Source organism: Colossoma macropomum, unplaced genomic scaffold (genome assembly GCF_904425465.1).
Source record: "Colossoma macropomum unplaced genomic scaffold, Colossoma_macropomum, whole genome shotgun sequence".
In the NCBI taxonomy this organism is placed as follows: domain Eukaryota; kingdom Metazoa; phylum Chordata; class Actinopteri; order Characiformes; family Serrasalmidae; genus Colossoma; species Colossoma macropomum.
In genome coordinates this window covers 92,917-120,000 of record NW_023495747.1, presented here as the reverse complement: position 1 = coordinate 120,000, position 27,084 = coordinate 92,917, and the positions used below count along the sequence as shown (strand labels likewise).

General features: G+C 44.5%; 2 protein-coding genes across 2 annotated transcripts in view; both read right to left on the bottom strand.

Annotated features, from left to right (window-relative positions):
• The window catches only part of LOC118802917 (cyclin-dependent kinase-like 2), a 15,729-nt gene extending 11,678 nt beyond the window's left edge, over positions 1–4,051 (bottom strand). Inside the window, exons 1-4 of the mRNA XM_036563346.1 lie at positions 3,764–4,051; positions 2,759–2,930; positions 607–801; positions 1–103 (exon numbers count right to left, since the gene is read on the bottom strand). The exon at positions 1–103 is cut by the window's left edge and continues 76 nt beyond it. Coding sequence (XP_036419239.1) covers positions 1–103; positions 607–801; positions 2,759–2,930; positions 3,764–4,017 — 724 coding nt within the window. The 5' untranslated portion in view covers positions 4,018–4,051. The remainder of the gene's footprint in view (positions 104–606; positions 802–2,758; positions 2,931–3,763) is intronic.
• A 1,211-nt stretch (positions 4,052–5,262) lies between these two features.
• On the bottom strand, positions 5,263–25,893 carry zgc:56304 (uncharacterized protein LOC406683 homolog). Its single transcript, XM_036563342.1, has 13 exons — positions 25,756–25,893; positions 23,308–23,428; positions 21,017–21,098; positions 14,346–14,519; positions 12,875–12,962; positions 12,466–12,574; positions 12,125–12,356; positions 11,665–11,766; positions 10,263–10,356; positions 8,665–8,715; positions 8,050–8,178; positions 7,273–7,391; positions 5,263–6,610 (listed from the first exon to the last, which is right to left on the bottom strand). Exons 2-13 carry the CDS (start codon positions 23,400–23,402, stop codon positions 6,362–6,364), a joined length of 1,524 nt encoding a protein of 507 aa, XP_036419235.1. The 5' UTR covers positions 23,403–23,428; positions 25,756–25,893; the 3' UTR covers positions 5,263–6,361.
• Positions 25,894–27,084: the final 1,191 nt, after the last annotated feature.

Here is a 27,084-nt window from a genome sequence, read left to right as displayed (position 1 = left end):
CCCCCGGAGCCGCCATCGTACGAGCAAAGCCAAAATCACACAACTTCACCACCCCCTGCTGGGACACCAGAACGTTCTCCGGCTTTATGTCCCTGTGGATGATCTGAGAGAGAGAGAGAGAGGGAGGGAGAGAGAGAGAGAGAGAGAGAGAGAGAGGGAGAGAGAGAGAGAGAGAGAGAGAGAGAGAGAGAGAGAGGAAAAGAAATAGAGAGGAGAAATAACAGAACACAGAACAGAAAAGAGATTCTGAACTCTTTTTAGACAGTTTTCTTCAATTTTATTCAGCTGTATTCAGACATACTGTAGTCATGGTTACCACCCCCCCATCCCAAATATAGGTAACTGGACCATGCCAGAAGTTAGCTTAACAAGTAATGGAAGCTTATGTACCAGTTAGCATGGTGCTAACCACAGGCCTAAATAATCACTCGCTCTCCTCCGAGCGTGTGGAGGTGTTCAGTGTCTCTAACAGACGTGATGATGTGGGCTCTGAGACTGCATCTATAAACATGGACTAAATTACATTATACAGATAAAAACAATAAGAAACATCCTGAAGCCTGAATTTCACCCATAATTTCGTCCGCTTTGTTCCTCCACACTCACACTGTGCTGGTGGCAGAAGCTGATGGCTCTGAGGATCTGGTAGAGGTATCTGCGGACCCGGCTGGGCTCCAGTCCGTTGGGGAACTGCTCGAGCTCATCCAGAACCGTCCGGTCCACAAACTCAAACACCAGGTACCAGCGCCGCTTCTTCTTCCAGACCTCCAGCAGGTTCACCAGGTTCTCGTGCCTCAGTTGCTGCACAAACACACAGCACATCACTCTGACTCAGCAAATCCAAAGACAGGATTATTATACCACAGTGTGACTCTAAACGACTCCACAGCCCGACTCGGCAAAAAAGGGTCAAATCTGCATTCACAGAATTACCTTTGATTAAGAGTTACAGGATAAACACAGCTCTACTTTAAAGATCACAGGGCTATCGCAAGTACTCAATTAAAAAATATTACAATTTACATTCTCGACCAGTCAGCTTTGTAATTACTTAAATTACAATTAAAGATAAAAATAATTAATTAATATAAAATAATACAGAGTGTCTCAAAAGGAAGGAAAACCCATATAATGTTCCATGTTGGGGGCGTGGCCTAAAACTGGATCACCGTCTGCTAAACCGTTTTCATTTTAGATGGGTTTTCCTTCCTTTTGAGACACTCTGTATTATATTATATTAATTAATTATTTTTATTTATAATTGTAATTTAAGTAATTGCAAAGCTGATTTAGAATGTAAACTGTAATTATTTTTAATAAAGTAGCCCTGTGACCTTTAACAGTATGACTGTATTTATCCTTTACCTCTTAATCAAAGGTAATTCTATGAATGCAGATATAACCCCTTAGTAAGTCAACCCACTGTCTTTCGGCCATATTACACCAGAGACAACTATTCATTTCAGTGAAGACAGTCAGAAAACCCAGAGACATCACCCTGAGACTGTCACCCTGAAGATCTTCATGACTTTTCTCATTGAAATAGCAAATAATTTCTCTTATTCTTATGTGGAGGTTCAGTTTAAAATTGAATATGTTTTCCTCTCTATTGTGAGAGAAGGTGAACAGAGATTAATACGGGTGAATGGAGGAGAAATTAGATGAGTAGAGATAAACAAAGATTAATCGAGGAAAACATGAGTGGAGACGAGCTGAGGTGAACAGAGATGAGGTGAGTGAAGGTGAACAGAGGCAAACGGAGATGGACGAGAAAGAACGGAGGTGAAGATACACGAACAGAGGTGAGTGGATTTGAATGGAGATCAGTTGAGGTCAGTGTAGGTCAGCGGTCGGCATCATGCGGCTCTTTTACTGCCCTGTTGCTCCACAGCTGAATCAGATTAGTAGGTAAAAATAAAATAATCCTCCTTTACAGTAAAATAAAGCTCTGCTGATCGTTCAACACAGTTTAACAATAAATGGTCTTAAACTCTGGAGTTAATGTAGAACTGCTAATTCACCCTTTAACCCTGAAGATCAGCGCAGACTGCTGGTCACCATAGCAACACAGACAACAACCTCGCCTAGCTAGTAGCTAACGAAATGGCAAAGAGAGAGATTTAAGATGAACATCAATAATTTGGAGATGAATGGACTTATTTGCGTTTATAATCACTCCAGCTGGTTTCCTGATACGTTTAATCTGCAACAAGAAACTGACAAACACTAAAAAGTCACGAGGCTGAAGTCAGTTTCTCATTTGAATTTTTCCATTCCACCTTAAATGGTGCAGCGTTTACATTCTGGCACCTCAGGCACCATTTAAGGTGGAACGGGAAAATTCGAACAAGAAGCTGCAAATCAGAAGCGACTTCAGCCTCGTAAAAAGTCGAACGTTGAGAGACGTTTTACAATAAACTGTTCTACTCTTGGAAAAGTTTCCTGCTGGAGATGTGAGAAAAGCAGCTATAGCTGAACTAAAGCTTAAAGCAGAGCAAAGTGAGTCTGAGTTTTCGTTCATATTAAATTTGTTAGCCTATACTGGTACATTACCACATACTGAGACACATTTACAGCCAAGACGGTAAAATGGACATCAGTGTTGTGGCTCCCAAGGTGGTTTGATTTTTGCTGAAATGGCACTTCTTAACATTTGGGTTGCTGCCCCTGGTTTAGGTGAACAGAGATGAACGAGGGAGGATGAAGGTTTATGGAGATGAACGGAGAAGAACGGGGGTGAACGGTACTCCAGTCGTACCTTCAGCAGTTTGATCTCCCTCAGTGCGATCTTCTTCACACTCTTGTCCTCATCGCTCTCCAGAAACTTCTTGACAGCCACGATCCGGCCGCTCTCCCGGTGGCGGCATTTGGTGACCGTTCCATAGCTTCCCTCACCCACCAGCCCCAGACACTCATACCTCTCCATCACACTGCAAGAGGAGAACACGAACGGTCAGGAACACGACTACAACACAAATATAGACAGTTTATTTACTATCCAGAACCACCAGTGAACCTACACGAGTCTTCTGAGTTTATATGAATGTTGATGATGAAAATAGTGGAAAATCTGAAATAATAAGTTTTCTTTGGGGACTATTTTGCCTCACAGTGCCCTGCATGTATCCCTCCACCATGAATGGAGTTTAAGTTCTCTAAACTATCATAAAACAGTGTCTCAGTCATCAGGCAGTGAATTCATAACCATTTCATGTAGGAACTTTCTGTGAGGGAGCTTTTAGAGGTGGACGTCTGGTTCCTATCACCACCACTGTGAACAGTTCTGACTCGGTAAGTTTATCTAGAACAGAGCGTTTCACACCAAACCACTCTGAACCGCTCTGTTTACATCTTAACCACTTAATTATGAAGGAATTTAGGAAAGTGGGTGGAGTTCCCCTTTGAGACAGATCCTCCGTAAACAAGCGCAGCAACATAACTCAGCATTAATATAATTCAATACAGCCCGAATATGAGCGGATCCAATAAGAGTCGACTCTCCTGAGCGAATCTGTTCGTGTCCCACTTCAGCTGAACTCAGTTTACCGAGTAAACAACGAGGCTGGACTCGATTACTCGTTCGAATTTCCCCGTTCCACCTTAAACGGAGCAGCAGTTTCACACAGGCGCCTCAATCGATACAGTAACCGCTGCACTATTTAAGGTGGAACGGGACAATTCGAACAGGAAGCTGCCTCCAGCCTCGTGAGTGAAGTTGTTTACCGGGCTAGAACGGCGGAACCTCGGGTTTGGTCACACTCACCGGAGCTCCTGGTGCCTCCAGATCGGATCATCTCCCTCAGGACCCGAGTTAAAACCGCAGAACCGCCGAAAACAAACAAAAACAAACAAAAACAAACAAAAACAGACGTGGCGGGAAAAGAGTCTCACGCGGCGCCCGCGTCTCCAGTGGCAACCGATCTGTAAACAAACCTGCAGCGTTGCCGGGCAATCAGATATAACCGAGATAAAGATCCTGTTCGCACCAGATATTAACTCTGTATGTTTAATATACATCAGAGCGGCCCGCAGAACCTCAGGGTGGACAGGAGTGGACTTAGTCTTGAGTTACTGATACCAGAAAGCGCTAAATTATTAGTTATTAGCGCTAATAAATGACATTTAACTTGAAAAGTCGAATTATAACGTAAAAATGTAAAATAAACCCGTAAGAAAAGCGTTTCAGCGTTTAAGATTTCACTATTTTTCACTATTGAGAACTCATAGCGCTTCCTAGTTCACTTTAAATGGGAGCCACTACGACTGAACCTCATACTGCTCCCTACCTAGTGCACTACTGTCTGTAGGGCACAGGGAAGAACAACCAACTTCTAGGACTGAACTGACACACACACACACACACACACACATATACATATATTATATACATAGATATATACATACATTTATATACACATATATACACATATATATACACATATATATACACACACATATATATATATATACACACATATATATATATATACACATATATATAGGGTGGTGGGTCATTCTCAGCACTGCAGTAACACTGACGTGGTGGTGGTGTGTTAGTGTGTGTTGCGCTGGTATGAGTGTGTCCACTCACTGTCCACTCTATTAGACACTCCTACCTTGTCAGTCCACCTTGTAGATGTAAAGTCAGAGACGATAGCTCATCTGCTGCTGCACAGTCTGTGTTGGTCATCCTCTAGTCCTTCATCAGTGGTCACAGGACGCTGCCCACAGGACGCTGTTGGCTGGATGTTTTTGGTTGGTGGACTATTCTCAGTCCAGCAGTGACACTGAGGTGTTTAAAAACTCCAGCAGCGCTGCTGTGTCTGATCCACTCAGACCAGCACAACACACTAACCACACATCAGGCCCTCATTTAAAATCTCCGTTCCACCTTAAATGGTGCAGCTGTTACATTTTGGGGCTTCAGATACCTGAGACCAACAGCCTCAGCGTTTAAGGTGGAACGGAGAACTCAAACGGGAAGCTGGAGGATAAGAACCGTGAAGGTAGCGCGTTCTCGTTCAGCAGTATGAATCCATCACAGTGTTACAAGAATCCACACACATTCGGTCAGTTTGTGGTAACAGGGTCCACAAACAGCCGTACTAATGGACTGTTTACAAACCAGTGAGGAGCTCCGACACGATACCAGCTGGGAGCACTGCTCCTTTTCCAACCTGCAGAACGTGTGGAGAAGCTTTCAGACGGACAAAACCAAATGAAGAACATGCAGAGAACATATGAGAGGTGGGTCAGGCACGGTTGCAGATATCAGTAGTTTATTGAAAGTTGAAAACACATTCAAACTTAACCTGCTGAAGCCAAATGGGAGTAAGATCCAAACCCACGCAACAGAAAAATAATAAAAAAATAAAAAAGAAATACGAGGAGTGGAACCAAAGCTTGAGTGGAGGGGTGGAGGAGAAAGTGCAAGACAACCAAGCTTCAGAACTCTGTATCAAAAAGAGCATCCTGTTCCGGAAAATGGCCGTGCAGAGTGGTTTCAGAGATCAGAGGGAAAAATGAAAGAAAACAACAAACAAAATAAAGTAGAAAACCAACTGCAACACGTAGGAGAAGAGTTCAGTACGGAATACTGCAGGTACGTAAGCTCTGCTTCAGCAAGCTGCTCAACCAGCTACTCGTAAAGTCAGACTAAAAACAAACATCTATACATAAAAAAACTCCACATGAACAGTACTAATCTGGGATTATCAGGAATCAGTACCGGTAACACTGCCTTGCCATCATACGACCGACTGCCTTCTGCAATGAGTTAATTAATGCGATAACAGCTCCACTCCTGACGACTTTAGTCCTTTCGTCTTCCACAGGACGAGAGAGAGAGAGAGAGAGAGAGAGAGAGAGAGAGAGAGAGAGAGAGAGAAAATGGGCGAGAACAGTTTAAGGCACCACCACTGTTTTTTTTTATTAACTAACAAAATAAATAAGTTGTACAGTGAGCGTTGATTTTTTTTTTTTTGAAGCTTTGATGTTCATGTCCGTTATAAAATGTGCGAGTCGACAGTTCCATGAGGAAACCCCGTTCGTGACATTCATCTTTTTTTTTTGTTCTACAGAAAATAAACCACCCCCCCCTTTCCTTTTCTCTTTGCAAAGAAAAAAAGAAAAAGAAAGAAAAAAAAAAGAAAGCGATGAAGATTTTGGAAAAAAAACGACTCCTTTATCAGTGTGAGAGAGTGAGTTCTGTTTAGTCTTTTTCACATCAAATGGTTTCTGATGGCCGGTCACATTCCAAAAGCCAAAAAAGGAAAGAAAAAAAATTTGTTGTTTTTTTTTTTTCGCCCATCGATGTGATTACAGAGCGCAGTTCCGCCTCCCGGTTGGTAGGGGGCGCTCCTCAGCGGCGTGCTCCTGGGAACCTGCTCTCTCCGCTCTGGCCCCCGCCTCGGCCGGACCCCATGCCGCCGCGGGTGGAGGGGGGTCCGCGCCCGTCCCGGCCCATGCCGTTCCCCATGGGGCCTCGGGGCCCGCCGGGGCCGCGGTCTCCACGGCGACCGTCTCCGGTACCCCGGGTTTCCCGCTCTCTGGCCGCTCTCGTCTTCTTCTCCTCCACGTTCAGACGCACCTCGCCGCGGAACATGATGGGCTGCAGGTGGGACGGAGACGGAAACACAAACATCAACACCAGATTTCATCTAATATTCAGAATATAATCTCTGATCTGACCTTACGCATCGTTTTTATATTAGCTGTGTTAAAGTCATTAACGAGATAAATTAGCAGCACTAATTTTCATCAACGCCGTTAACTCATTTTCCTATTTACAGTCTTTGACGATCACAATTCTGAAGTTTAACTCCTCTCTGCCAGTGTTTTAGTCAAATATGCAGTTCCACCTTAAACAGTGCAGCAGTTACAGGAAGCAGAATGAAACTACGGCACTACTTAAGGTGGAACGGCAGAGTCAAACGAGCAGTTCTGTTTCAGTTATTTATCATTTCCTTCCTTCACTCAATTATTACTGTATTTTTATTTAATACTTTTTTCTTGTGCCTTTTAATTGTAATTATTAATATTTCCCTCTTCTGCTATTATTTATCAGCTGCTATATAAATACATTATTATTATATTATACCAGATGTTAATATGTACTATAAATATCTACATAAAATAAAGCCCCATCTTTTATGAAGTCAATAGTGTTTTGTAGGTGCTGTATTTTTATTCCTGTTTTCATTTCTGTCCTGAAAATGTACAAAATATATATATATATATATATATATATATATATATATATTTTTCTCCCACCTTGGCTCCCAGAATCCTTTGCACAGGATCAGAGTCATCGAAGACCACGAAGCCGAAGTTGGGCAGCTTCCCTCCGACGCCCTTCGTGTTGATGCGCATCTCCACCACGTTACCGAACGCTGAGAAACAAACACAACAGCCAATCAACATGGATCAACACCAGAAGAAACCCTGACCTCAGTCATTTTTACATCCTGAGCACTTTAAAAAGTGACCTTATAATAATATCCACATAATATCCATGTAAACGCCTGTATCTGATTACATTCCCTATCGGAAAGTTTAAGTCCGTTCTGATCATGTTCGTCGTGTCGTAGTGAAAGTTTATACCGTTCAACATGGCGGAGCAGAAACTGGTCTGCAGAGGAGACGAAGTTTCTGCTCTGATCTTTAAAAGACGGCGGTGGGACGGACGTCCAGCTTATGTGTCTCAGAACACGACGTCTTCCTCTCGGCCTTCTTTAATAAGGACATGTGAAGGACGTTTTCCTGAGTCTGACATCATTTTAAAGCAGTTAAAAACACAAGCACTGCTCACTGCTGCTCGTCTCACTCTGACTGGACTCACGTGATGCTGGTTGTCATGGTAACGTCTACACTAAGCGGTTCTCTACGCATGCGCATAATTTTGGATCTGATTACTTGTAGTGAGCATGTAAACAGAGATTTCCATCAGACTGTTGAGTAGAGTGAGAATAAACACCTCAGTCTGAATCTGTAATCGGACTGTATTAATCTGATTTGGCATGTAAACAGACGCTGTATTAGAGTTCTTACTCATGAAGAAGTCCTTCAGCTCCCCCTCGTCGATGTCGTGAGGAAGATTCCCGACGAACAGCTGGTGACTGTCCGGGTAACGGACTGACCGTCGGCCTTCAGCCTCCCCGCCTTCAGACTCACCACGGCCTGGAAAATAAAGTCAAATAAAGAAATAAATAAATCAATAAAAATCAATCAATCAAGAGTTGCACAGTCCAGCACAGCAGTCCACTCACTGTGTGTGTGTGTGTGTGTGTATATATGCATGTGTGTGTGTTTGTGTGTATGGTTGAGTGTATGTTTGAGTGTGTGTGTGTGTGTGAATGTATGTATGTATGTATGTATGTATGTGTGTGTGTGTGTATATATATATATATATATATATATATATATATATATATATATACACATATATGTGTGAGTGTGTGTGTGTGTGTGTGTGTGTGTGTGTGTGTGTGTATGTGTAAATATACACACACACACACACACACACACATATACACACACACACACACATATACATACACACACACATACACACACACATATATATATATATATATATACACACACACACACATTTATTTCCGCCCATGTTTTTAGAGTCTGATCAGAGCTGAGACTCAGACTCACCTTTGAAGCTGAAGTAGGGTTTTCCTCCCTGAGCCTCAGACGCAGCTCCATCTGACCAGGACACAGAACACAAACACTCAGTCAAACAGGTTTGACCATTAACGCCGTCAGTCAGTCAGTCAGTCAGTCAGTCAGTCAGTGCTGCAGCTGACAGAGGTGTGGATCATTCACAGACTCGTTCAGCTGCTCCACAGTAATGCCTTAACTATTTGGGCGAGAACCGACTCAGCTGCTTCCTGCTTAGGCAATGTTTTACATCGGTTTCATAAGCAGGAACGTGTGTGTCACCGGCTTCACCGCCACAGAGCAGAGGTGCAGTGTGGGAAGGGTATGAAGACCTCACCGTATCAGAATATAGAGTAAAAAATAAATAAATAAGCTTTTTTTCTAACCTTATGTTTGAAAAAAAAAGTCTAAGAATCAACTTGAATACTCCAGTATTCTTTATTAACTTTGGTGTCCAGTTCTCTATTTAGTATCTGCAGTATGCGTGACGTCCTCAGTGCTGCTTTCCGTGATTTTGGGGAAAATAAACCCTAACCAGCCAAACAGCTCCATAAAATAAACAACTTAAATGCTCAAAAACAAATGACTTAAACGACCTTCAAGTGATACAGATGACTCACTAAAGCGCTGGGTTCACTACACGACTAACAGACTGGGCGTCTCACTATCAGACTGGCTCCTGCAGATTGGGGATCCACACTAAACGATTAGGGATCACACACTACTCAACTTTTCAGCTGCTGCTGAACTGAACGGAGCTCACTGAACTCACTGAACTCTTGTGATCTCATGCGTTCTCTCGTTACTAGGAGACGCAGATAAACAAACGTGTAGCGGCTGCTGCTGTTTTCTCTGCCGTTTGTGCTGAAACAGTAAAGAAGCAGCAGGTAAACATGTTTAAGTGGATCATGGGTTAAAATATGATTTTTTTATTTTTTAGAGTTTTAAACGTACATAAACTCGATTGTGTCTTAAACTCAGCTCATTAAAAAGCTTTGCTCCACATGTGAGACTTTCTCTATTCTTCTTTGTTATCTTGCTGTATTTTCTTCCTTTGTGCTCTGTTTTCATTGGCTGTTGCAGGAATCCGCTCAGATTGAGTCGCTGATCAGTTTACACTAGATTTCGCCCGGAGTCGGGTCGAAAAAAATCAGACGTATTTGGTAAACTCTGGTCTGAAACACGATCGAGAGGCTGTAAATCTGAGTCTGCGCCCCTCAAACACGACTCGACTCTCTCTCCAACTGTCGACTAGCTCCGACTCAGACTGAGAATCAGGGCTGAAGTCGTGCAGCTTAACCCCGGCTTCACGTCTACTTTAAGACAGCATTAATCGCGGACTCCACCACTGCAACCCACAGCACATCAGTGCTGCCTGCTGGACACGTCTTCAGCGCCAGGCAGAGTTGAAGTTATGATTATTAAAGCATCATATGGTTTTTAATAGCTATTTTGAGAAAGAATATTCGAGCACCTGTTGGAAACAGCAGTGAGGTTAAGACGCCTGTAAATGTGCAGTTATTAAGCAGTTTTAAGCTCCAGACTGACGTACGGACGCAACACTACATTCCTGTAGGGGCGCTGTGTTCTACCTGGTCTGGGTCCTCGTGGAGTGAATCCAGGCCTCTCCCGCCGCTGGTCTCTCGGCAGCGGAGCCTGAGCGTCCTGCTTCACCTCCACACGGGGCTGCGACAGAGCAGACAGAGGGGGGATAAGACAGAGTTAAATTATTACAAATCATACAGACTGGAGCTTCTTCCTTTCCTACACACTTAAAAATGATGCTTCTTCAAGGGTTCTCTAAAGAAAATGGTTCTATCTAGAACCATGAACACTCAAAGAACACTTCCCATGATTAAAGGGCTCTTTGCATGGTGAAATGGTTCCTCAGACTGATGGAGAACGTGTTGTATATAGTCATATATAGCACCAAAATGGGGTTCTTCTATTGTAACAAGGCTGATATAACAATAGAAGAACCTGTGTGATACAGCACCTTTTTCAAAAAGGTTCTGAACAGAACATCCAAAAATACAGAGATACATAAAAGTAAATGTGAATAGAAAAACAAAATCATTAAAAACATTATTAAAACATGATTAAAACAATGTATTTAGAGGAGAAATTGTTCAATTAAAAATTGAATTTTAAGTTTTATTAGGATAGTTGAATAATCAAATTAAAAATAAAATTAAAAATTAAAAAAGGACACTTTAATCAGGGAAAGGGTTCTTTGAGTGTTAATGGTTCTATATAGAAACAATATAGTGAGAGCCATTCATCAGTTCCTGCACGAGGACCCACCACACAACCAATCAGAGCTGTCTGAGTGCCGGTAGCTTCCTTAAGGAACATGATAACACATATGAGCACAATGAGCCACCGTCACCCTTCTACAGTCACAATCATAAAGGGCTGAACTTATTATCTGCCATTCTGCACAAACATGACGTACGGAACTGTAATCGATCCACAGCAGAGACGACGTTCCACTCAAAGCGAACCTGTGATCATGAGCTCCTCCCCCAAAACGGGATCTGTCCTGAGCGTGGACTCGACTCTACTGGACAAACCTACAGCTGTGTGAACATGAACAGCGGTTTCCTGGTCCTGGAGCTGCACTTTAGTGTCTATCTGCTCCAACACACACATTCCAGCTCTGGAAGAGGCTGTTAATGAGCCGATTAGCTGGAGCAGGTGAGTCTGAGCAGGAACACGCCCAAATATACAGGACAGGGGAGAACCAGGAGAACCACTGAAGAAAAACGAAACGTATCTGAACTGCGCTACTGGAAGATTCTGCTACTTTGCGCTCTTATTTTGAAATCCTGTGTAACTGGAGCACCATTGGAGCAACAATAGACATCAAAAACCAAAAATAATGCAAACGTAGATCTGATTCATTCTAAAAACATCACAATACTGAAGTTTGACTCCGCCCAGCACTGCCTGAGCCGTGATTGGTCACACTATTATGACCCAGGTGAGACCCACCTGTACGCTGGGGGCTTTGACCACGTGTGGGGGGATTCCAGAAGCAGGCAGAGCTCCGCTGGGTGGCAGATTCTTACTGGTCACTGAAGCCCAGGAGAAGGTCTGCAGGGATGACGGTCAGCATCAGTAACCAATCAGACGCTAATCTCAATTATTTACTCACTCTTACTCAGATTTTCCACTATTTTCATCATCAACATTCATATAAACTCAGAAGACTCGTGTAGGTTCACTGGTGGTTCTGGATAGTAAATAAAATGTCTGTATTTGTGTTGTCGTCATGGCAACCCCTGGTTCCTATCACCACCACTGTGAAGACATCTGACCCATTTCACACCAAACCACCCTGAATCTCTCTGAATTTTGAAAAATCAGAACCTCCTTTTAAAGGTTTTTGCCCTGAACTGCCTGCTCAGCTCCCAGCTGTCACTCAAATCCCTGGACGGTGCGTTTGCCTGACCTTGGGTGGCTCTGGCGTCTGAGGGGGCGGAGTCGGGGCTGGGACAGGAGTGGGGGCTTTCTCCTCCGGCTCTTCTGGAAGCTTCTCCTCCACGTCAGGCTCCGCCTCCTCGACCTGCAGCTCCGCCTCTGGGTTAAGCTCCGCCTCTGCCTCCTGACTGGCCTCTGGTTCTGGCTGGGGCTCAGGCTCCGCCTCCGGCACCGCCTCCTCCTGCTGCTCCTCCACTCCGTTACTGTTAAACACAGCCGAGGAAGAGGCGACGGTGAGAAAAGAGGTTGCTCCAAAGAAAAAAGCCATAAGAATAAATGATAAGTGAGTAACAGTCACTGCGGGGTGTGTACCTGACCGGAGGAGGCTCGTAGTAAGCAGCTCCCGCAGAACAGTCCTGAGGAGGTTCAGGAGAGGCGTGAGCCTCCACCTGCTCTTCCTCAGCCTCCTCCTCCTCAGACTCTACAGGAGACAAAGAAAAAGACATTCAGTAAGTTTTCATTATAAAAGCTCCACTCAAGCAGTAACACAAATTCCTACACACACTCAGATGGGCTTTTCAGACAAGTCTGATCATTCGAAATGCATTTAAATAGATCGGACGCATCAGGGAGACGCTACTCAGTCCTACTTTCTCTAAACCCAGCTTTGAAATGAACACAGAACAGTCTAAGACAAACAGACCAGCTCTAATCATCACACTCTAATGACTACAGTGGTGAGCAGTGGGCAGTAAAGGCTGTGTGTAGAGAGTAACTTCACCTCCCAGCTCCGCCTCCGAATCTCCGAAGAGTTCCTCCTCGTAGCGGAAGATGTCGTTGTGCACGTAGAACTTATTCACAGCAGAGCCCTATGAGAGAGAGAGAGAGAGAGAGAGAGATTAGAACCTTTATCACCTCTCAGTAGAGCAGTTCTGACCGCCCTCTGTTTCTGTGACGTCATAAACAAAACACGTTTACAAACCCCAGCTATTCAGCCAACAGCAGTACTTCATCTGAAGAACAGGAGCCGTGTTACAGAAACCTCTTAACTCTGAAATCTGACCTGTTTGGTCTCCATGACGACTCAGTTTAGGACAGTAGCTATTACAGAATAACAGCTCCTAACTTCATAATCTCATCATGAACTCCAGATAAGAAAACAGCATCACACAAACATCCTAACTAGACTGAACCTCCTAAATCCTGTCCTAACTTTAGGATGGACCCCAACAGGGTCCTCACTTCTGTTTAAGGTCCGTTTCTATGGTTTTTAGGCAGCTGAGTCAGCAGCATAGTTCACTACCAGCATAATGAGCTCCATTTATTTCTACTGTAAAACGCTGCTTCACTGTGAGATGATTTTCTTTTCTAACTCTGCGTTTTAAAGATCTCAGACGCTGCAGACTCGATCTCCACCGCCCCTCTGATCACCTTCGTGTGTTAACGTTGATGATGAAATATTACAGTGATGGTGGTGAATAATGAGGAGACGGAGCTGAACGTGTGTCTGTTTATTAGGAGGAGTAACGTTAGCGCGCTCGGCTGAAGCGTTTGGGAAATGGAGACTGAAACTGGGGAGCGGCGACGCTCTGATAAACAGCAGGGGGCGCTGACCATATTAACTTCACGTTTATAGCACTTCAGTTTTGTTTGACCTTTTTAAATCAGTAAGGGTAGCTAAAGTTAGCTGCTTGGCTAACTAACTTGATTATTTTGATTGTGTGTTTACATTTCAGCTGTGTGTGCTTATGGTCGGTTGCTAGGCAACAGACGTGACAGTTGATTGTCGACTTCGATCGAGTAAGTTAAGATTTCTTACCCTGAGATAAGAGGCTGTAAGATAAGACTCCTAAATCAAGATCAGATTTGCTTCTGTAATACGGATGTGTGAAAAATCTTATCTTCATCTTAAGATCTTAAATTAAGACAAAAGGACAGGAAGTTTCTGTAATACGGCCTCAGATGTCTGAAGAGAAATTCACACATCAACACAAACATCAGATCTCCACTGTGAAATGTATCATTAATAGATGACTAATAACAATAACAGCAAGCGAAACAACACCAGACAAGAACTTTGATATGAGTTCACAGTCTGGGCAGCATCACTATAATCAATGCTGCTGAGACGCATCACGACGCATGCCCTGACACGCTTTGACACCGTGAGTGTGTGGAGTGTGTGAGAGAGAGAGAGAGAGAGAGAGAGAGAGAGAGAGAGAGAGAGAGAGAGAGAGAGCGAGCGAGCCCACCTCAGGCGCGAGGACGAAAGTCTGCATGAATCTCCTCATGGGCCGGCCGCTGTTGGACAGTTCCCCCATCACCTGGACCACCACACCGTCCCCCAGCGTCGCGTGAGCGTCAACATGGCGGATCTTAGTGTGACACTCACTGAACTGCAGAGACATCACCTTCTTATGGATCTCCTGAAACACAGACAGACAGAGAGACAGACAGAGAGAGACAGACAGACAGAGAGAGACAGACAGACAGACAGTCAGGGTTACTATCATTAAAACAATCCCTACAAGAGAAAAAGTGGAAAAAACGCACGGAATGCGTTTACATGCACTTAATAATCCGATAACCGCAGAAAATCAGATTTTGTCAGTAATCCGATTAACGCGTTTACATGCACTTTAGTAATCAGATAATGGGGAAAGTCCGGGTCTACATGAGTCAGACAGTAATCAGATTTCTGCTTTACAACCAGCCAATAAACTCACAGAAGAAGACGCGACGTAAACGTAACGTTAAACTCATGCGGCGGCTTTTTAAACATCAAACCACTTTACCAGTAAAAATGAACAAACCATCTAGAAGATGAATGTTTAAATCCTTTGTTCCGTCAAGCATGTATTTGGTTTCAAAAGTGTTTGCCTGCGTGTCGCAGCGACGCTGCTGCTTATTTCCGGTGCTGCCGTCTGTTTCACACATGCTCAGACTGAGAAACCCGAAAGAAATCAGAGTAAGAGTTCACAGCACTGAGAAATCTGATTACTGAGATAAAATCCAGCCTCTTTATCAGATTTCTAGATCATTTGAATAATCGGAAATCTGATTATGATCGGATTATTGAGTGTACGTAACGCACTCACTGACTGCAATAACAAAGTTCTAAATCAATCCAAACTATTACGTCAAAATCACAGAGAAGAGACCTCAGTGTTCATCCTGAGGGACGGAGCAGAAGCAGAAACCTGACAGACCCTGAATCCTCAGGAGATCCTGATGTTTGAGTGAAGTCTACATGTCAGCTGAGCTCAGTCTGCCGCCACGCTCAGCTCACACAGCTGAAACAGCAAACCGTAAAAAACTACTACAACTGAAACAAAGACTAAACCAAAACTCTCCCTTTTCAGAGACGAGAAACTAAACTGAAACCAGCAGCTCTCCCCTAAAACTGCCTGAAACTAAACTGAAACCAGCAGCTCTCCCCTAAAACTGCCTGAAACTGAACTGAAACCAGCAGCTCTCCCCTAAAACTGCCTGAAACTAAACTGAAACCAGCAGCTCTCCCCGAAAACTGCCTGAAACTGAACTGAAACCAGCAGCTCTCCCCTAAAACTGCCTGAAACTAAACTGAAACCAGCAGCTCTCCCCGAAAACTGCCTGAAACTGAACTGAAACCAGCAGCTCTCCCCGAAAACTGCCTGAAACTGAACTGAAACCAGCAGCTCTCCCCGAAAACTGCCTGAAACTGAACTGAAACGGAAACTAAACAAAGGATAAACACGAGTCAGAACCTCAGAGCTACAGTAACCTCGGTGTGAACAGATCGATTACGACTGATTCTGATCAGGATTCTGTAGATTCAATCCATCAATTTAGATTCATTCAGATCTCAGCACTGGAACACAGACCATACGAGTACTCAGATAGAGATTTAGGGAATTTAATACTGTGAATACTTTATTAAACACTAACGGGATTCAGGATCAGCGCAGCTGCACTTCTGCACTGAAAAAGCAGCGGTTTAGAAAATAGAGTATTTTTGGTTTAAACTCCACGGAGCAGCTCTAAGTCTAATATTTGACTTCTCTGATAATAAGTGCTCTAAAAATGGAAATATTCACGTATTAACATCTCTGTATGAACATAAGGCACATTTTCAGACACTCCTCATTGTGGCTGCACTGAAGAACTGAGACGTCACTAATTTGAGTTCTGAGTTTTGTGGACTGTTCCATCCTCACTACATTTACAACCCAGTAACGACAGATCAGTTCAGCTCATCTGGATACAGTGATGATTGGTTCTCTCGTTTTGGGGTGAAAACAGCGTGAAAACTGAGTGAGTTGTTTACTGAACATCAGCGGAGTCGGGCATTTTACGATTTATACGGTTTTCAGACTTTCAGTGGGTTTACTGTTATTCAGTAGATTGTTATTCATTATTAATTACACACTAATACACTAGTGTTAATTACTGTTAAACAAATCTGCTTTATTCTAAAACTGCTGGAATTTATTTTCTTGTCATTTACGCTTTCAAATGAAACTTCAGTGATCAATAACTGTCGTTAGAACTGAAGGATGAACAGTTTTACATTAAAATCACAATTTAAGAGAGCAATTTTTTTAAGTTGGGGCTGAACGATTTGGGGAAAATTTTCATTCCTGATTTGTCTGAATAATATCTGAACAATACTGCGGCTGCGATTTAAACTGCGATCGTTTTCTATAAATTGAGGTTCAGCCTTAACTGCTAAACGCAGTGAGCCAGAAAGCCGGGAAGTTGTGGTTGTGATGTCACAACACATGGAGGTTTGGTTGCCTCTGATTGGTCTAACACCACAGGCAACAACTCTGTTATTAGGTTCAATTTCCCCTCTTAAAACTTGTGACGTTTTTGATAATGAGGGCTGTAACTGTCATCTTAGCAAATAGCATAAAATCCAGGGGAATTTTGCTGGATCTGGCAACCCCAGCTAGGCTGCTGACACGGTGGGATGGCGTCAGTGATGGGCAGTGGAGGAGAGTTGAGGCCACAGAGCTCTGAGAGGAAAGAACTGTCTGACTAACAGACAAACCGATATAAAAACTGATGCACAGCAGGGCGACTTCACAAAAACTGGAAAAACCATCAGTTACTGGAGCCGCTGAGTGGAATATTATAATCATTAACCCTCCACTGTACCACGGTGCCTTACGGCAACTCTCTCTCTCAATTTTACTAAAAAGCTGTAAAATAAAATCTGTTTTCTCCCATTTAATTATGGAAAAAGGGTCTTTTACTTTGAAAGGACAAATACTTCGACACCACATGACCAGGAATTTTCATTATGACGCTGTTATTACCATCCATTCCAAACACAACTGAAATTGTATTAATTTCCAATATTTGTAAATATTGGGTCGTACATTTCACTGAGTCTAAGTTGGATTTGTCTGGTCTTGTTTTCAATAAAAGGACGTTTTCAGAGAAAAATCAGATTTTATGTTGTTATTTTTTATTTTATGGTGCTGTGGTACGACTGCGCATTGTTGCCATATGGCAACAACAATTTACCAAATACCCCACTTAATTTTAATAATAAATATATTTTTAAATATTACCATTATTTAAGCATTTTAAATAACAAAAACATTAAAACTTGATCATGTTTAGGTGATAAAGCAATAAAGGGTTAAACAATCGAACATTTGTTACAGCGCTGAAATCCGGCGCTCGTTTGGTTTCCTGCCGTCCTCAGTTTCTCAGAACGGCGTCCAGCAACATTAGCATTTCAGACCTGATCACTGAGGCTTTTCACATCGATTACCAGGAAGGATGAAAGAGCGAACCGCCGTCCTGAGAGCGTCTGATCTCAGTATGAAAGCAGGAGCCTCCAGACTCCGCAGTGTTCGCTGCTCTTAAAGGCCTTGAATCGCTCCAGCTGGCAGCGGCTGAATATTCCACACCAGTAAATATTTGAGTCCGTCTGATCAGGGGTCAGATTTCCTGACGCCCGTCCACCGGGGCCGGGCACGGCTGCCCATCACGCCCGTAACCACAGAAACGCCACCGCGTCCAAGAGAGTTCAGAGATCACGAGTGTCCACAAGCACTGTTTATATTGTCACTGGACAAAGAAAAACAGTGTCTCCAAAACGGCGAGTTCACAGGAGAGAACGAGAGAACGTCCTTTACTTATAGTGTGAGTTAGTTTACACCGGTCACAACATTCTGACCACCTCCTTGTTTCTACACTCATTGTCCATTTTATCAGCTCCACTTACTATATAGGTGCACTTTGTAGTTCTACAGTTACAGACTGTCGTCCATCTGTTTCTCTGATACTTTGTTAGCCCCCTTTTACCCTGTTCTTCAGTGTTCAGGACCCCCATGGACCCTCACAGAGCAGGTACTATTTGGGTGGTGGATCATTCTCAGCACTGCAGTAACACTGACGTGGTGGTGGTGTGTTAGTGTGTGTTGTGCTGGTCTGAGTGGATCAGACACAGCAGTGCTGCTGGAGTTTTTAAACACCTCAGTGTCGCTGCTGGACTGAGAATAGTCCACCAACCAAAAATATCCAGTCAACAGCGTCCTGTGGGCGGCGTCCTGTGACCACTGATGAAGGACTAGAGGATGACCAACACAAACTGTGCAGCAGCAGATGAGCTATCGTCTCTGACTTTACATCTACAAGGTGGACCGACAAGGTAGGAGTGTCTAATAGAGTGGACAGTGAGTGGACACAGTGTTTAAAAACTCCAGCAGCACTGCTGTGTCTGATCCACTCGTACCAGCACAACACACACTAACACACCACCACCACCACCACGTCAGTGTTACTGCAGTGCTGAGAATGATCCACCACCCAAATAGTACCTGCTCTGTGAGGGTCCATGGGGGTCCCTGAGATGCTTTGCTGTCATGGCAACCTCAGTTAAGACTCAGTTAAGAGTTTAGGACAGAAGCCGTTACAGAACAGCAGGTCTTAAGTCTATAATAATAATGAGGAGACGGAGCTGAACGTGGGTCTGTTTATTAGGAGGAGTAACGTTAGCGCGCTCGGCTAAAGCGTTTGGGAAATGGAGACTGAAACTGTGGAGCGGCGATGCTCTGATAAACAGCAGGGGGCGCTCTCACAGTCTTCACTACTCACAGTTTATCACACTTTAGTTCTGTTCGACCTTTTTTGCCGCGGTAACGGTAGCTAACGTTAACTGTCCGACTAACTTGGTTACGTGTTTACGTCTCAGTTGTGCACGTATGGTTGGTTGCTAAGTAACAGACATGACAGTTAACTTCAGATAAGAAAAGACGCTGTAAGATAAGATTAGATTCCTAAATTCAGATCAGATTTGCTTCTGTAATACGAATCAGTGAAAAATCTGTTTTGACCCGTCAGATCTGAAGTTCTGTTCAGTGTTCCTTCTACAGCCCATCAGAACCAAATACACCAGTTATTAATGCAGATTTGAGCACCAGCTGTACTGAAGTCCAGACCCGCATCTGAGATCCTGTATAATCAGGCAGTTCAGCTCAGTTCTGGACTTTAATCTGCGTCTAAAGGAACGACAGTCAAAAACCTTCATTCTTACAAAAACACACATCCTAAAGGTTCTTCAGTGAAGGCGACGGACCTATGAGTACTATATAGAGACGTTTCATGCTTAAATGGTTCTCTGCACGGTGACATGGTTCTCCAGACTGATGGAGAAGTGTTTTATCTCTGTTGTGGGAAAACCTTGTATTTCCATTTTTGTTGCTTTACACACATACATATATATATATATATATATTATATATATATATTCTTAATCTGAAAACAATAACTGTTCTTTACAACCAGCTAAAATTTCACAATGAACGGACCGACGGAAAAGCTCCAAAACTACTTGGACAAAGTTCTAGATCATTTACGTCGACTCAGCGTTAGGAACGTTTCACGGTTTGTGCAGATGGAAGGTTTTGTTCCGAACAGCTCTCAAAAGGTTCAGTGTAGAACCTTTCTGAAAATGCTACGATGTCACGCTTGTAACAGTAGAAGAACCCTTTGTGGTGCTGTACAGAACCACTTTCAAAGAGGTTCCAAATGGAAACACTGCCTTTACTAAGAACCCTTGAAGAGCCATCTTTATAAGTGTAATATTAATCAAAATTACTGAAACTTTTTCAACGCCAGTCAATATTAAATACTGTGAATTGGCATCGACCGACGTCCAATCACTGTTAGCCACATTAGCATGTTTGGTGAAGCTGTTCCTTTAAAGAAATGCTGAAAACCTAGTTTACAGCCACAACCCCAAACACAGATGATGAGCTGTTTGCTTTCAAAATGATCAATATTTCACTGCGGTGTGAAGAAAACCTCGTATCTCTGTTTAGGTCATTTTTTCAGTTTATGACGATTTGAAAACGCCTATTTTTCTTTACGTTGTGTGTAAATTTCAGGATGAATGGACCAAAAGAAACGACCCGAAATGACCTGGATAAAATTCTGGTTCCACTGACTTCCACTAGGAGTAAAGTATGTTTTTTCCTTCTCCTGTAAAGCTACCATTGGAGATGAGAGGTTTTGTCCTGACAGCAGCGACATGTAACTTTTGTTTATTTAAGTTTTTAATCTGTTTTTGTTTTGCTGTTATTCATGCACAGCTCTCTGAATCTCCTCTGCGGCTCCTATAAAGAGGTCTAACCGCTGTTCAGCACTCAGTGGGCTGTAAACGGCCATTACTGGTCTAATTAGCCTCGTAGCTCCAGCAGTAAAGCTAAAGAAGAAACATCTAAACTGACCGGCTGTGTTCAGGATAAAAGGGGAAAACCAGTAAACCTGATTTTTCAGTGAACCACTTCTTTAACGTAGCTTCCCGTCAGTCGGATCTGCAGGCGGCGTTAATCGGACCGAGGGGATATTTTTAGAATAAAGGAGAAGAAAGAACTTCACAGTGCGGCGGTTACTGTTCCCTCAACACGGAGGAACATCTACTCACTGCCTGGCCATAAACGGCCTCCTCGGGTTTACCGCTGCCATCCAGACCTCCGTGCACGTATGAGGAGTTCCTGCCGTAGAACCTGAGAGAGAAACGGAGAGAAAAGACAATTAGATAAACGATTAAGGTGAACAAAAGCAAAGACAGCACATCAAAAGGCTGCTCTGACTGGAGCTGTTTGAACGTCTGTAATAAAGTTTTACTCCTCAGTGATAAAAATTCACATGCAATAAACTCCCTGCAGGAGGGGGTTTAACAGGGTTAAACAGGGTTTAGGAGAGTTTATGAACCCGATCTCTGCGTCACTCGTGGTCATACGATCGCAGAGAACAGAGCTGATGATACCATGAATATAGAGTAACGCGTGTAGATGATGCCGTAATAATCGCCCTTTTAATTCCGCTTTTCTGATGGACTTTCCCCTCCCGCTGACGCTCTCGCAGCGCAGAGACGAAGCTCCACCACTCAGACTGAGGAAACGCACGAGAGACGCCAACATCGTCCGTGTTTCTGAAGTGCTGAACGTGGATACGCGCTGAGAGACCCCCGCGCGGCGCACAGCAGCAGCCAAAAACGACTCTTTACCCCCAGCGCGAGACACGCCTGTTCTTTCAGAGCGAAAACTGGACGTATCGGTCTTCCGGGTGGGGGGGGGTTAAAAGGCCCCGAGCTTAATTTATAGAGAATAATCAGATTTAAAGGCCCCACATCACAGAAAACCATCTGTTTTGGATATCCTGCTTTTGTGATGTCACACATATCCACAGCAGTCTAGCTCCACCCTCTCACGCTGAAGTTATAAGGAGTGTTTCAGCCTGGACTGCTTTCTGAATGAGGCTCAACACAGGGCAGCCAATCAGAACAGAGCTGATTTACATATATCAGTCTTACAGGTACAGTAACTAAAAGAGTTAAACTCCAGGAGAAAGAGAGGCTGGAAAACGGTGATGTAGAGATGAACTTTCACACATAAAACCACACAAATGTTAAAAGTGGACCTTAAATAAAATACACACCGTAAGATATGAGCCTTTTAACTGAGCTCGCGACAGACCCTCTTCACAGTCTCTGCGTCGTCACATCCGGCTGTAAACAGTAATGTTATCGCACTTCCTCCTGCAGCGTTTAGCGGCGCCGGTTTTCAGTTAACAGGTGAGCAGTTACATCACCAGCGTTCAGAGATCAGCTTTGCTCTTTTTTGATTGGTTACCTCATTAAAAGTGACACATGACGAGCAGATCTTTGAACGTTTTTAAATCTGATCGAGTGGAAACTCAGCTGAGGCTGTTCGGTTGAATTATTGGTGCATTAACGAATAAGACAGTGTTTCCAGGCCGTATCAGCCACTGTTCACAGCGACCGGAAGCTCTTCAACACTACTACTTACTCTTCCACGCTGACGAACACGGAAGTGTGAAAATGGACTATAGAGATCAGAAAATCCATAATTAGAGATGAAATAGAGGTTTAACTGCTGTGTTGTCGTCTCGTATGATGAGTGTCGAAGGTTTATTTGGGGCGTCGTCTCCCAAAAGCACTGTGGGTGTTTCTGATGAGGTGGCGCTGGGCAATACGACAGTATTTTACCGTTATTGTGATAAATTCTCACAATCCGCTTTCCTGAGCATAACCTGGACATCGTCAGTGCTTAAACACTGACTGACCACGTTTCATTACGAGTTGAACATAATTAGGCCTGTTTAACTGGATCTGAAGTGCAGTGATCAAAAATCACTGTAGTTATTAATGTGTTATTACTATTAGAGCATGTTTATATACTACAGCTTCTATTCTGTCTGTTCCAACTTATTAAATCCCAAAGAACCCAATACTGTGACGCGTACTGTGAAAATGTCTTGACGTATAATATTACAGTTTTACCATAAAGCCCTCCCCTAAATTGAAGGGGCACATCTAATCTCTATCTGCAGAACGTATCTGGTTCCCTGCGCTGAGTAAAAGAACAGTAGAACCTCTGAAGCTCATTTATAACAGAGCCCAGTGGTCAGACGCTCCTGCTTTACCAAACCCACTGTCCGCTGTGCTGCGGAGACGCAGCCGACTGAGATCACCCTGAAAAACCAGCTGATCTGAGGCGGAACCCGTTCCCCCTCACCGAAACCCTGAACTGTACCGCCTCAGACGTTCTGTCTGAGTTCTCAGTGATGATCTCCAGTCTTTAGATCCTACACAGCACTCGCTGTCACTTAAAGAGCAGAGACGGCGTCAGAACAGCTTCTGATGAGCTGCGGACGCAGGAGGAGGATCCAGAACGCTCCGTCTTCACTCACCTGTGCAGGTAGTCAGGTGCTTTGTTGAGGAGTGTGTAGTACTGCCTCACAAACTCGCGCCCTACGAGCAAGGGGCTGGGTTTCTCCATCACCATCTCTTTCAGGTAGACAGGTTAGGACGCTGGAACACAAGAGGAACACATCAGGAACACAGAGAGAACACAGAGAGAACATAAAGGGAAGACATGGGGAACACAAGGAGAACATAAAGGAGAAGACATGGGGAACACAAGGAGAACATAAAGGGAAGACATGGGGAACACAAGGAGAACATAAAGGAAAGACATGGGGAACACAAGGAGAACATAAAGGAAAGACATGGGGAACACAAGGAGAACATAAAGGAAAGACATGGGGAACACAAGGAGAACATAAAGGAAAGACATGGGGAACACAAGGAGAACATAAAGGAAAGACATGGGGAACACAAGGAGAACATAAAGGAGAACACATGGGGAACACAAGGAGAACACATGGGGAACACAAGGAGAACACATGGGGAACACAAGGAGAACACATGGGGAACACAAGGAGAACACATGGGGAACACAAGGAGAACATAAAGGAAAGACATGGGGAACACAAGGAGAACATAAAGGAAAGACATGGGGAACACAAGGAGAACATAAAGGAAAGACATGGGGAACACAAGGAGAACATAAAGGAAAGACATGGGGGACACAAGGAGAACATAAAGGAAAGACATGGGGGACACAAGGAGAACATAAAGGAAAGACATGGGGAACACAAGGAGAACATAAAGGAGAACACATGGGGAACACAAGGAGAACACATGGGGAACACAAGGAGAACATAAAGGAGAACACATGGGGAACACAAGGAGAACACATGGGGAACACAAGGAGAACATAAAGGAAAGACATGGGGAACACAAGGAGAACACATGGGGAACACAAGGAGAACACATGGGGAACACAAGGAGAACACATGGGGAACACAAGGAGAACATAAAGGAAAGACATGGGGAACACAAGGAGAACAAACAAAAGACATGGGGAACACAAGGAGAACAAACAAAAGACATGGGGAACACAAGGAGAACATAAAGGGAACACACAGGAAACAGAAGGAGAACAGAGGAGAACACATGGGGAACAGAGGGGGAACATGGTGAGAACACATGGGGAACAGAAGAGGAACATAAAGAAGAACACAAAGGGAACACACAGGGAACAGAAGGGGAACATAGAGGAGAACACACGGGGAACACACGGGGAACAGAAGGGGAACATGGTGAGAACACATGGGGAACACACAGGGAACAGAAGGGGAACATAGAGGAGAACACATGGGGAAAATAAAGGGGAGACATGGAGAACAGAAGAGGAACACAGAGGGAAGACATGGAGAACAGAAGAGGAACACAGAGAGAAGACACGGGGAACAGAAGAAGAACATAGAGAACACATGGGGAAAATAAAGGGGAGACATGGAGAACAGAAGAGGAACATAAAGGAGAACACAAAGGGAACACAGAGGGAAGACACGGGGAACAGAAGGGGAACACACGGGGAACCGAAGGGGAACATAGAGGAGAACGCACGGGGAACACGGTGAGAACGCAGGTGTCGTGATCAGGCCGGGCCTGGGAGCGAGAGAGAACAATGGGGGCCGGCGGAGCGCTCAGGCCTCACTTCCCCTCAGAGAAGCAGCTTTAACCGCCGCTCAAACTCCGGTACGGCCCGAACAGAACAGCTGAAAAGCGGCCCGCTGGCCAGGATAACCTCCGTACTGCCCGCAGCCGGTTCGGCCCAAACGGAGAAAAGCGGTCCATCAAAGAAACCACGCGATTAAAGGGCGACTCTCCGGCTCCTTGTTGGAATTCCCCCGTTCCACCTTAAACGGCGCAGCAGTGACATTACGAGGCGCCCGTAACTGCTGCGCCATTTAAGGTGGACCGGGGCAATTCGAACCAGAAGCTGGAGAATCAGAAAGCCGACTGCAGGCTGGTACCGAAAGACGAACACGTCGCTGATATCAGTGAAGAAGGGGGGTCCTGCCTCTGCAGAGGGTCCGCGGTGGTCATTTCGGTCAGTGCGCAGTTTGAACAGAGGAAAAGCGAAAGCGAGGAGCGCAACGCACTTACAGCCCCGAGCTAACGCTAAAGCTAACGCTAACGCTATCGCCGCAAATGAGACGGCAGGATTTTAATCCCGCTCGGCCGGGGCGAGGCCGGCCCTGTCGGGGCGCGCAGTCGGAGCAGGAGCCGGGAGTGTAGTTTGGGGGCGATCTGTGAGGGAAAACGGGGAATAATCAGCCCGACGGAGAGAGGGGGGGGACCGAATCCGGCAGCGTGCGCTCCGAGACAAAGCAGCGGCGCTAGCCTGAGGAAGCTAACCCGCTAACTCCCGGACCAGCCGCTCGCCGAACTGAGAACAGCGGCCGGGCAGAGGCTGCAGATCCCCGTGTGCTTCCACTGAGGCTTACCGATGCTCCGTGTCGCCGCTCCGCCGCTGGATGCTCCGCTCGTCTCCCTGTGTTCGTGTGTTTCGGTGCTGTGCCGAGTTCGGCTGTGCGTCGCTCTCAGCGCTCCGGCGTCTCGCCCCCTGCAGCGCGCGCAGGGAAACCCACACACAAGCCGAGCCGGCGGTGCTGCGCTATCATCCGCACTCCGCCGAATCCTGCACCCTCCAGCTTCCGCTCGCAATCTGATTGGCGGAGAAGAGGAACCTGAGCTGTCGTTCAGCGGCCGTGGGCGGGACGTCTTGTTTATACTGCGCTGTTGTTATCAGTTTTTGTTGTTGTTGTTGTTCTTTTTCTTCTTCCTATTATTAGTATTATTATTATTATTACTATTATTATTATTATTTTCCTGCCGGATTTTTTGTCTGATAACTCGTCCCACAAGCTCAGTCTTATTGGGAATGGTTTGCTTTGTGAGCAGCCTTTTGATCGGACTGTTTTCGTACATCATCATTCAATAACTGTTTTTTTTTCCAAAGAACTGAATGGCAGAAGTGTGTGTGCAAAAGTTTGTGCGCTCCACTTACTGATAGAAGTACACTAGAAACATCCAAACATCTGTATGCCATACTAACTGCCTAGCAACATCCTAGCAACCACCTGGGATGACACAGCAACCACCTGGGATACCGTAGCTACCGCCCGCCTAACAACACCATAGACACCACCTGGGATACCATAGCTACCGCCCGTCTAACAACACCATAAACACCACCTGGGATACCATAGCAACCACCTAGCAACCACCTGGGATACCATGGCAACCGCCTAGCAGCTATCTAGCAACCACCGGTGCTATCTTAGTAACCACCTATCAACACTTTATTCATCTGAAACAATGAAGGTTCAACATTTTGCAGCCCCATCATCTTCACATCAGCTGGACAATAAAAATGACCACACCAAAAAGGACACGACACACATTTTCAAACATTCTGTCGTATTTTTGTCAAAAATGTTTATTGAAATTGTGCTGATATATGTTATATGGAAAAACACATCACATTCAGTAATGAGACAGTTCAGGTGTGTTTGGATCACAGATGTTTTGGAAGCTGAACTGCTCAGTTCCACACACTGCAGGTGAAATTTTGATGGACTTGTACTTTCACCTGCTGATCCTGTTACGTCCACTGTGTTACAATGCACTGAGTGTGTGGACTGTGGACTGGTCACTCCTCTCTGAGCTTCAGTTCCTCCACTGGACGGAGTAAGAGGACTAAAAGTTCCCACTCAGTTCTAGAACCGACTCTGATCTCCAACGGTTTTATTGATCTGATGCTGATAAATGAT